Below are 12,805 nucleotides of genomic sequence, written 5' to 3'. Positions count from 1 at the left end.
ATTTCACTGTAGGCAGCTTAAATAGGGTATTTACTGCATTCACCATCCTCTAGGCTCACCACATAACCACTGGTTGATAGTATTTCCCTTTGTGGTTGGAATAACTGACTCGACTGCACTGTAATTAATGTAGTTAATATTGAATTATATGTCTCTTGCTCCCGAAAGGCGCAGCAGTCTAAGGCAGTGTAAGAGGCGCCAGTGTAAGAGGCGTCACTGAAGTCCCTGGTTCCAATCCAGGCTGTATCACGTCCGGGCTGTGATTGGGAGTCCCATAGGGCTACGCACAATTGGCCCAGCGTCGTCCGGATTTGACCGGGGTAGGCCATCAAGAAAAATTTGTTCCTAACTGACTTGCCTAGTTAAAAAAAAGGTTAAATAAAAAACAAAACATTATAATTATAATTGAATCATGTACACTACCGGTCATAAGTTTGGGAACACTGACTCATTCAAGGGTTTTTATTTATTCATTTATTTATAGTGACGACATCAAAACTATGAAATAACACATATGGAATCATGTAGTAACCAGAATCTTAAAAAAAAAATTGAAATAAATGTTACATTTGAGATTCTTCAAAGTAGCCACCCTTTGCCTTGATGACAGCTTTGCACATTCTTGGCATTCTCTCAACCAGCTTCATGAGGTAGTCACCTGGAATGCATTTCAATTAACAGGTGTGTCTTGTTTAAAGTTAATTTGTGGAATTTCTTTCCTTCTTAATGCGTTTCAGCCAATCAGTTGTGTTGTGACAAGGTAGGGTGGTATACAGAAGATAGCCCTATTTGGTAAAATACCAAGTCCATATTATGGCAAGAACAGCTCAAATAAGCAAAGAGAAATGACAGTCCATCATTACTTTAAGACATGAAAGTCAGTCAATACGGAAAATGTCAACAACTTTGAAAGTTTCTTCAAGTGCAGTCGCAAAAACCATCAAGAGCTATGATGAAACTGGCTCTCGTGAAGGCCGCAACAGGAATGGAAGACCCCAGAGTTACCTCTGCTGCAGACGATAAGTTCATTAGAGTTACCAGCCTTAGACATTGCAGCCCAAATAAATGCTTCAGAGTTCAAGTAACGGACACATCTCAACATCAACTGTTCAGAGGAGACTGCGTGAATCAGGTCTTCATGGTCAAATTGCTGCAAAGAAACCACTACTAAAGGACACCAATAATAAGAAGAGACTTGCTTGGGCCAAGAAACATGAGAAATTGACATTAGAAATTTGTCGTTTGGTCTGGAGTCCAAATTGGAGATTTTTGGTTCCAACTGCTATGTCTTTGTGAGACGCAGAGTGGATGAACGGATGATCTCCACGTGTATTTCCCACCGTGAAGCATGGAGGAGGAGTTATGGTGTGGGGGTACTTTGCTGGTGACATAGTCTGTGATTTATTTAGAGTTCAAAGCACACTTAACCAGCATGGCTACCACAGCATTCTGCAGCGATACGCCATCCCATCTGGTTTGGGCTTAGTGGGACTATAATTTGTTTTTCACCAGGACAATGACCCACCACACCTCCAGGCTGTGTAAGGGCTATTTGACCATGAAGGAGGGTGATGGAGTGCTGCATCAGATGACCTGGCCTCCACAATCACCCGACCTCAACCAAATTGAGATGGTTTGGGATGAGTCGGACTGCACAGCGAAGGAAAAGCAGCCAACAAGTGCTCAGCATATGTGGGAACTCCTTCAAGATTGTTGGAAAAGTATTCCAGGTGAAGCTGGTTGAGAGAATGCCAAGAGTGTGCAACGCTGTCATCAAGGCAAAGGGTGACTATTTGAAGAATCTCAAATATAAAATATATTTTGATTTGTTTAACAATTTTTTGTTTACTAAATGATTCAATATGTGTTATTTAATCGTTTTGATGTCTTCACTATTATTCTACAATGTAGAAAGTATTACAAATAAAAACCCTTGAATGAGTAGGTGTTCTAAAACTTTTGACCGGTAGTGTATGGAGATATTCATCAACTGACACCAAAAACCCTGATGAAGGCTAAAGGCCCGAAGCACGTTCATCAACTGACACCAAAAACCCTGATGAAGGCTAAAGGCCCGAAGCACTTTCATCAACTGACACCAAAAACCCTGATGAAGGCTAAAGGCCCGAAGCACTTTCATCAACTGACACCAAAAACCCTGATGAACGCTAAAGGCCCGAAGCACTTTCATCAACTGACACCAAAAACCCTGATGAACGCTAAAGGCCCGAAGCACTTTCATCAACTGACACCAAAAACCCTGATGAACGCTATAGGCCCGAAGCACTTTCATCAACTGACACCAAAAACCCTGATGAACGCTATAGGCCCGAAGCACTTTCATCAACTGACACGAAAAACCCTGATGAAGGCTAAAGGCCCGAAGCACTTTCATCAACTGACACTGTCCTCAAAGAGGAATCTCCTCTTCCCTTCAGACTGCTCCTCAGTTCATGCACCTTGGTTGAAGAGAGAGGTAGCGGCAAAGTTCCTTTCCCTTCAACTGACAACAAAGGCATCTGGTCCAACCACCTACAGTAGCCTATTTAACCTCTGGGACATGCACTTGAACTGGCTGGTGAAGTACAAGCAGGGCTGATGAGCCAACAACTCTCCCCACTAAAAACAGTCTTTGTGAGAATAGTTCCCCCTTCTGGTGAAGCCCTGCTAAACTAGCCAAATATAAAAATACAACTTGTATTGACAAGATAACAAAAGTTATTTATTTGTAAAAATGCTTTTCAGAAATCACAAAATATACTCAAAAATGTATTCCAGTAAGTATTCACACAATGTCATTAAGTGATTTATGATATTTTTCCTATGTAGTATGTTTAACATAGTTTTCCATGTTGCTATAGAAAAAGTTAGACATTCTACAAGGGGAAAATATAAAGTCACCTTATTGTTATTTAATCAGTTATAGGTCCCTTCTGATCCAGAGTTTAATTTATTTTACAGGGAATCAAACACTAATAAATAAAATCTACACTATTGATCACACAGTTAAACATGGCCTCAGCAACCAAGCACTAATATGTGAACTACAACATCGGGTAGCTTAGTCATAACGCCTGGTCTGCTGTTATTACATGACAGATACAACAAAGTCTTGATCTCATAGCAACAAATATGAACTTGATGCAAATATCATTATACAGTAGTTCTCTTTAAAAAATAATGTTGTACACATGTAATAAACAGACAACGTGACAATGTCTTGACAGCATGGTAGGAGTTTGAACTGAAAAACGTAAATGGTGCGTTTTCTTTCTTCCGTGTCACATCACATCTGCCACCTCCTGAAGCCCATGAACATGCTGCAGGCGTAGCAGAGTGTCACCACAAAGGCAAATATCTAGAGGAGAACCAGGACAACAACAAAAAGGTTAGGTTAACTCACAGAAAGCCTTGAGCAATGACACCTAATGTAATAGCAGCAGCTATATAGTACAGCAACATCACTGAACCAACTAGTAGTATAGAATCAGGAGAACAATGACCAAACATTAACTCATGGAATGCAAAGGCCTACAGCTCCTTTTACTGAAAAAACATTGACTTAGATTAGGAGTTTACTACAGAGCTTTTGTGTTTGGTCTCCTTGGTAATGAAGTGTTAGGTTCTGAAAATAGCTCTGTGCAGTACAGGAGCTACCAATACAGAAATGGAGGAGGCTGTCAGGACAAAGCACAACATCCGTTCACTCTCAGCAGTAGAACACTGATTCATGTAATACGACCTCACCAAGGCACTAAAAACATCACTGTGTTATAGTAGTAACAGACCTCTGGGTTTATAATACTGGAACAATAATAACATGTTACAGTAGTAACAGACCTCTGGGTTTATAATACAGGAACAATAATAACATGTTATAGCAGTAACAGACCTCTGGGTTTATAATACAGGAACAATAATAACATGTTATAGTAGTAACAGACCTCTGGGTTTATAATACAGGAACAATAATAACATGTTATAGTAGTAACAGACCTCTGGGTTTATAATACTGGAACAATAATAACATGCTATAGTAGTAACAGACCTCTGGGTTTATAATACAGGAACAATAATAACATCACTGTGTTATAGCAGTAACAGACCTCTGGGTTTATAATACAGGAACAATAATAACATGTTATAGCAGTAACAGACCTCTGGGTTTATAATACAGGAACAATAATAACATGTTATAGTAGTAACAGACCTCTGGGTTTATAATACTGGAACAATAATAACATCACTGTGTTATAGCAGTAACAGACCTCTGGGTTTATAATACTGGAACAATAATAACATGTTATAGCAGTAACAGACCTCTGGGTTTATAATACAGGAACAATAATAACATGTTATAGTAGTAACAGACCTCTGGGTTTATAATACTGGAACAATAATAACATGTTATAGTAGTAACAGACCTCTGGGTTTATAATACAGGAACAATAATAACACTGTTATAGTAGTAACAGACCTCTGGGTTTATAATACTGGAACAATAATAACACACTGTGTTATAGTAGTAACAGACCTCTGGGTTTATAATACAGGAACAATAATAACATGTTATAGTAGTAACAGACCTCTGGGTTTATAATACAGGAACAATAATAACATCACTGTGTTATAGTAGTAACAGACCTCTGGGTTTATAATACAGGAACAAAAATGTTATAGTAGTAACAGACCTCTGGGTTTATAATACTGGAACAATAATAACATCACTGTGTTATAGTAGTAACAGACCTCTGGGTTTATAATACAGGAACAATAATAACATGTTATAGTAGTAACAGACCTCTGGGTTTATAATACGGACAATAATAACATGTTATAGTAGTAACAGACCTCTGGGTTTATAATACAGGAACAATAATAACATGTTATAGTAGTAACAGACCTCTGGGTTTATAATACTGGAACAATAATAACATCACTGTGTTATAGTAGTAACAGACCTCTGGGTTTATAATACAGGAACAATAATAACATGTTATAGCAGTAACAGACCTCTGGGTTTATAATACAGGAACAATAATAACATATGTGTTATAGCAGTAACAGACCTCTGGGTTTATAATACTGGAACAATAATAACATGTTATAGTAGTAACAGACCTCTGGGTTTATAATACTGGAACAATAATAACATCACTGTGTTATAGTAGTAACAGACCTCTGGGTTTATAATACTGGAACAATAATAACATGTTATAGTAGTAACAGACCTCTGGGTTTATAATACAGGAACAATAATAACAATGTTATAGTAGTAACAGACCTCTGGGTTTATAATACAGGAACAATAATAACATGTTATAGTAGTAACAGACCTCTGGGTTTATAATACAGGAACAATAATAACATGTTATAGTAGTAACAGACCTCTGGGTTTATAATACAGGAACAATAATAACATCACTGTGTTATAGTAGTAACAGACCTCTGGGTTTATAATACTGGAACAATAATAACATGTTATAGTAGTAACAGACCTCTGGGTTTATAATACAGGAACAATAATAACATGTTATAGTAGTAACAGACCTCTGGGTTTATAATACTGGAACAATAATAACATGTTATAGTAGTAACAGACCTCTGGGTTTATAATACAGGAACAATAATAACATCACTGTGTTATAGTAGTAACAGACCTCTGGGTTTATAATACAGGAACAATAATAACATGTTATAGTAGTAACAGACCTCTGGGTTTATAATACAGGAACAATAATAACATGTTATAGCAGTAACAGACCTCTGGGTTTATAATACCATGTTATAGTAGTAACAGACCTCTGGGTTTATAATACAGGAACAATAATAACATATTGTTATAGTAGTAACAGACCTCTGGGTTTATAATACAGGAACAATAATAACATGTTATAGTAGTAACAGACCTCTGGGTTTATAATACAGGAACAATAATAACATGTTATAGTAGTAACAGACCTCTGGGTTTATAATACAGGAACAATAATAACATGTTATAGTAGTAACAGACCTCTGGGTTTATAATACAGGAACAATAATAACATGTTATAGTAGTAACAGACCTCTGGGTTTATAATACTGGAACAATAATAACATCACTGTGTTATAGTAGTAACAGACCTCTGGGTTTATAATACAGGAACAATAATAACATCACTGTGTTATAGTAGTAACAGACCTCTGGGTTTATAATACAGGAACAATAATAACATGTTATAGCAGTAACAGACCTCTGGGTTTATAATACTGGAACAATAATAACATCACTGTGTTATAGCAGTAACAGACCTCTGGGTTTATAATACTGGAACAATAATAACATCACTGTGTTATAGTAGTAACAGACCTCTGGGTTTATAATACAGGAACAATAATAACATGTTATAGTAGTAACAGACCTCTGGGTTTATAATACAGGAACAATAATAACATGTTATAGTAGTAACAGACCTCTGGGTTTATAATACAGGAACAATAATAACATGTTATAGTAGTAACAGACCTCTGGGTTTATAATACAGGAACAATAATAACATGTTATAGCAGTAACAGACCTCTGGGTTTATAATACAGGAACAATAATAACATGTTATAGCAGTAACAGACCTCTGGGTTTATAATACTGGAACAATAATAACATCACTGTGTTATAGTAGTAACAGACCTCTGGGTTTATAATACTGGAACAATAATAACATGTTATAGTAGTAACAGACCTCTGGGTTTATAATACAGGAACAATAATAACATCACTGTGTTATAGTAGTAACAGACCTCTGGGTTTATAATACTGGAACAATAATAACATCACTGTGTTATAGTAGTAACAGACCTCTGGGTTTATAATACAGGAACAATAATAACATGTTATAGTAGTAACAGACCTCTGGGTTTATAATACAGGAACAATAATAACATCACTGTGTTATAGTAGTAACAGACCTCTGGGTTTATAATACAGGAACAATAATAACATCACTGTGTTATAGCAGTAACAGACCTCTGGGTTTATAATACTGGAACAATAATAACATGTTATAGTAGTAACAGACCTCTGGGTTTATAATACTGGAACAATAATAACATCACTGTGTTATAGCAGTAACAGACCTCTGGGTTTATAATACAGGAACAATAATAACATCACTGTGTTATAGTAGTAACAGACCTCTGGGTTTATAATACAGGAACAATAATAACATGTTATAGTAGTAACAGACCTCTGGGTTTATAATACAGGAACAATAATAACATCACTGTGTTATAGCAGTAACAGACCTCTGGGTTTATAATACTGGAACAATAATAACATCACTGTGTTATAGTAGTAACAGACCTCTGGGTTTATAATACAGGAACAATAATAACATGTTATAGTAGTAACAGACCTCTGGGTTTATAATACTGGAACAATAATAACATGTTATAGTAGTAACAGACCTCTGGGTTTATAATACTGGAACAATAATAACATGCTATAGTAGTAACAGACCTCTGGGTTTATAATACAGGAACAATAATAACATGTTATAGTAGTAACAGACCTCTGGGTTTATAATACAGGAACAATAATAACATCACTGTTATAGTAGTAACAGACCTCTGGGTTTATAATACAGGAACAATAATAACATGTTATAGTAGTAACAGACCTCTGGGTTTATAATACAGGAACAATAATAACATGTTATAGCAGTAACAGACCTCTGGGTTTATAATACAGGAACAATAATAACATCACTGTGTTATAGTAGTAACAGACCTCTGGGTTTATAATACAGGAACAATAATAACATCACTGTGTTATAGTAGTAACAGACCTCTGGGTTTATAATACTGGAACAATAATAACATTTTATAGTAGTAACAGACCTCTGGGTTTATAATACCATGTTATAGTAGTAACAGACCTCTGGGTTTATAATACAGGAACAATAATAACATGTTATAGTAGTAACAGACCTCTGGGTTTATAATACAGGAACAATAATAACATGTTATAGTAGTAACAGACCTCTGGGTTTATAATACAGGAACAATAATAACATGTTATAGTAGTAACAGACCTCTGGGTTTATAATACAGGAACAATAATAACATCACTGTGTTATAGTAGTAACAGACCTCTGGGTTTATAATACAGGAACAATAATAACATGTTATAGTAGTAACAGACCTCTGGGTTTATAATACTGGAACAATAATAACATGTTATAGTAGTAACAGACCTCTGGGTTTATAATACTGGAACAATAATAACATCACTGTGTTATAGCAGTAACAGACCTCTGGGTTTATAATACAGGAACAATAATAACATGTTATAGCAGTAACAGACCTCTGGGTTTATAATACAGGAACAATAATAACATCACTGTGTTATAGCAGTAACAGACCTCTGGGTTTATAATACAGGAACAATAATAACATATGTGTTATAGTAGTAACAGACCTCTGGGTTTATAATACAGGAACAATAATAACATCACTGTGTTATAGTAGTAACAGACCTCTGGGTTTATAATACAGGAACAATAATAACATGTTATAGCAGTAACAGACCTCTGGGTTTATAATACAGGAACAATAATAACATCACTGTGTTATAGCAGTAACAGACCTCTGGGTTTATAATACTGGAACAATAATAACATTTTATAGTAGTAACAGACCTCTGGGTTTATAATACAGGAACAATAATAACATGTTATAGTAGTAACAGACCTCTGGGTTTATAATACAGGAACAATAATAACATGTTATAGTAGTAACAGACCTCTGGGTTTATAATACAGGAACAATAATAACATGTTATAGTAGTAACAGACCTCTGGGTTTATAATACAGGAACAATAATAACACACTGTGTTATAGTAGTAACAGACCTCTGGGTTTATAATACTGGAACAATAATAACATCACTGTGTTATAGTAGTAACAGACCTCTGGGTTTATAATACAGGAACAATAATAACATGTTATAGTAGTAACAGACCTCTGGGTTTATAATACTGGAACAATAATAACATATGTGTTATAGCAGTAACAGACCTCTGGGTTTATAATACTGGAACAATAATAACATGTTATAGTAGTAACAGACCTCTGGGTTTATAATACAGGAACAATAATAACATGTTATAGTAGTAACAGACCTCTGGGTTTATAATACAGGAACAATAATAACATACTGTGTTATAGTAGTAACAGACCTCTGGGTTTATAATACAGGAACAATAATAACATGTTATAGTAGTAACAGACCTCTGGGTTTATAATACAGGAACAATAATAACATGTTATAGTAGTAACAGACCTCTGGGTTTATAATACAGGAACAATAATAACAATGTTATAGTAGTAACAGACCTCTGGGTTTATAATACTGGAACAATAATAACATCACTGTGTTATAGTAGTAACAGACCTCTGGGTTTATAATACTGGAACAATAATAACATGTTATAGTAGTAACAGACCTCTGGGTTTATAATACAGGAACAATAATAACAATGTGTTATAGTAGTAACAGACCTCTGGGTTTATAATACAGGAACAATAATAACATCACTGTGTTATAGCAGTAACAGACCTCTGGGTTTATAATACAGGAACAATAATAACATGTTATAGTAGTAACAGACCTCTGGGTTTATAATACAGGAACAATAATAACATTGTGTTATAGCAGTAACAGACCTCTGGGTTTATAATACAGGAACAATAATAACATCATGTTATAGCAGTAACAGACCTCTGGGTTTATAATACAGGAACAATAATAACATGTTATAGTAGTAACAGACCTCTGGGTTTATAATACCATGTTATAGTAGTAACAGACCTCTGGGTTTATAATACAGGAACAATAATAACAACTTGTTATAGTAGTAACAGACCTCTGGGTTTATAATACAGGAACAATAATAACATGTTATAGTAGTAACAGACCTCTGGGTTTATAATACAGGAACAATAATAACAGTGTTATAGTAGTAACAGACCTCTGGGTTTATAATACAGGAACAATAATAACATGTTATAGCAGTAACAGACCTCTGGGTTTATAATACAGGAACAATAATAACATGTTATAGTAGTAACAGACCTCTGGGTTTATAATACAGGAACAATAATAACATCGTGTTATAGTAGTAACAGACCTCTGGGTTTATAATACTGGAACAATAATAACATGTTATAGTAGTAACAGACCTCTGGGTTTATAATACTGGAACAATAATAACATGTTATAGCAGTAACAGACCTCTGGGTTTATAATACAGGAACAATAATAACATCACTGTGTTATAGTAGTAACAGACCTCTGGGTTTATAATACAGGAACAATAATAACATCACTGTGTTATAGCAGTAACAGACCTCTGGGTTTATAATACAGGAACAATAATAACATCACTGTGTTATAGTAGTAACAGACCTCTGGGTTTATAATACTGGAACAATAATAACATTGTTATAGTAGTAACAGACCTCTGGGTTTATAATACTGGAACAATAATAACATCACTGTGTTATAGTAGTAACAGACCTCTGGGTTTATAATACAGGAACAATAATAACATGTTATAGTAGTAACAGACCTCTGGGTTTATAATACAGGAACAATAATAACATGTTATAGCAGTAACAGACCTCTGGGTTTATAATACAGGAACAATAATAACATAGTGTTATAGTAGTAACAGACCTCTGGGTTTATAATACTGGAACAATAATAACAATTGTTATAGTAGTAACAGACCTCTGGGTTTATAATACAGGAACAATAATAACATGTTATAGTAGTAACAGACCTCTGGGTTTATAATACTGGAACAATAATAACATGTTATAGTAGTAACAGACCTCTGGGTTTATAATACTGGAACAATAATAACATGTTATAGTAGTAACAGACCTCTGGGTTTATAATACAGGAACAATAATAACATGTTATAGTAGTAACAGACCTCTGGGTTTATAATACAGGAACAATAATAACATGTTATAGTAGTAACAGACCTCTGGGTTTATAATACAGGAACAATAATAACATCACTGTGTTATAGTAGTAACAGACCTCTGGGTTTATAATACAGGAACAATAATAACATCACTGTGTTATAGTAGTAACAGACCTCTGGGTTTATAATACTGGAACAATAATAACATCACTGTGTTATAGTAGTAACAGACCTCTGGGTTTATAATACAGGAACAATAATAACATGTTATAGTAGTAACAGACCTCTGGGTTTATAATACTGGAACAATAATAACATCACTGTGTTATAGTAGTAACAGACCTCTGGGTTTATAATACTGGAAGAATCGATTCCAATAACTGATCGTTTGCTTGTCTGCCTGGAGTGCCAGATGAGTAGGTTGTCATTAGTTACCACAAAGTCATAATTATGGCTAAACCACACCGATTTCTACAATTTATCTTCTTCATCTGATTTAAACCTTATATTAAGATCAAAAAGATCATTTTTCTTTTCATGTATTTTTACGATATAAACAATTTTGACGTTGGTAACTAGTGGCAACCAGATGGGTAGGGTTTGCAGATCTGGAAACTTTCTATTGGTTTATCAACCCAGGCAAACTCAAACAGACACGTACAGTATGAAGAATTTGAATTAAAAGCCTGGTCTGATCAGTGAACCACCATTTGCATTACAGATAGCCTTGACATTTTGTGTTAGTGTACACTGACCGTAGCTGCCACGTTAATACTGTATTGTCTGTTGTCCAGGAAGGTGAGTATATTTCCACTAGGGGCTGTTACACATCCTGGTATGGAGCTGTTGGTGCTACTGATGACCCCTCTGGCTGCCGTAACAGCAGCCTCCAGCACCAAGGCACTGAAGTAGAACAGCAGTGCTGTGAAGTGGTACAGCACATCCTGCAATGAAGATGGAAAGACAGGGTTATAATATGGATTGAGAGTAGTCAGGTCTCGTTGAATGTATTGAGAAAATCACGTGTGATAGGAGGTTACAGTAAGAGACCAGCCACCTCCCAGAGAGATAGGGGGTTACAGTTAGAGACCGGCCACCACCCAGAGAGATAGGGGGTTACAGTAAGAGACCCGCCACCTCCCAGAGAGATAGGGGGTTACAGTAAGAGACCGGCCACCTCCCAGATAGATAGGGGGTTACAGTAAGAGACCGGCCGCCTCCCAGAGAGATAGGGGGTTACAGTAAGAGACCGGCCACCTCCCAGAGAGATAGGGGGTTACAGTAAGAGACCGGCCGCCTCCCAGAGAGATAGGGGGTTACAGTAAGAGACCGGCCGCCTCCCAGAGAGATAGGGGGTTACAGTAAGAGACCGGCCACCTTCCAGAGAGATAGGGGTTTACAGTAAGAGACCGGCCGCCTCCCAGAGAGATAGGGGTTACAGTAAGAGACCCGCCACCTCCCAGAGAGATAGGGGGTTACAGTAAGAGACCGGCCGCCTCCCAGAGAGATAGGGGGTTACAGTAAGAGACCGGCCGCCTCCCAGAGAGATAGGGGTTACAGTAAGAGACCCGCCGCCTCCCAGAGAGATAGGGGGTTACAGTAAGAGACCGGCCACCTCCCAGAGAGATAGGGGGTTACAGTAAGAGACCGGCCGCCTCCCAGAGAGATAGGGGGTTACAGTAAGAGACCGGCCGCCTCCCAGATAGATAGGGGGTTACAGTAAGAGACTGGCCACCTCCCAGAGAGATAGGGGTTACAGTAAGAGACCGGCCACCTCCCAGAGAGATAGGGGTTACAGTAAGAGACCGGCTGCCTCCCAAATAGCACCCTACTAT

The 12,805-nt window shown here is 36.5% G+C and overlaps 1 protein-coding gene across 1 annotated transcript in view; it reads right to left on the bottom strand.

Annotated features, from left to right (window-relative positions):
* Positions 1–2,698: 2,698 nt before the first annotated feature.
* LOC123727702 (protein MAL2) overlaps positions 2,699–12,805 on the bottom strand; it is a 17,384-nt gene continuing 7,277 nt past the window's right edge. Inside the window, exons 3-4 of the mRNA XM_045696641.1 lie at positions 11,726–11,914; positions 2,699–3,358 (exon numbers count right to left, since the gene is read on the bottom strand). Of these exons, the coding sequence (XP_045552597.1) occupies positions 3,287–3,358; positions 11,726–11,914 (261 nt within the window). The 3' untranslated portion in view covers positions 2,699–3,286. The remainder of the gene's footprint in view (positions 3,359–11,725; positions 11,915–12,805) is intronic.

Source organism: Salmo salar, chromosome ssa02, assembly GCF_905237065.1.
Source record: "Salmo salar chromosome ssa02, Ssal_v3.1, whole genome shotgun sequence".
NCBI classification, from domain to species: Eukaryota; Metazoa; Chordata; class Actinopteri; order Salmoniformes; family Salmonidae; genus Salmo; species Salmo salar.
Note: the sequence above shows the minus strand (reverse complement) of the source record. Positions and strands in the feature narration are given on the sequence as shown.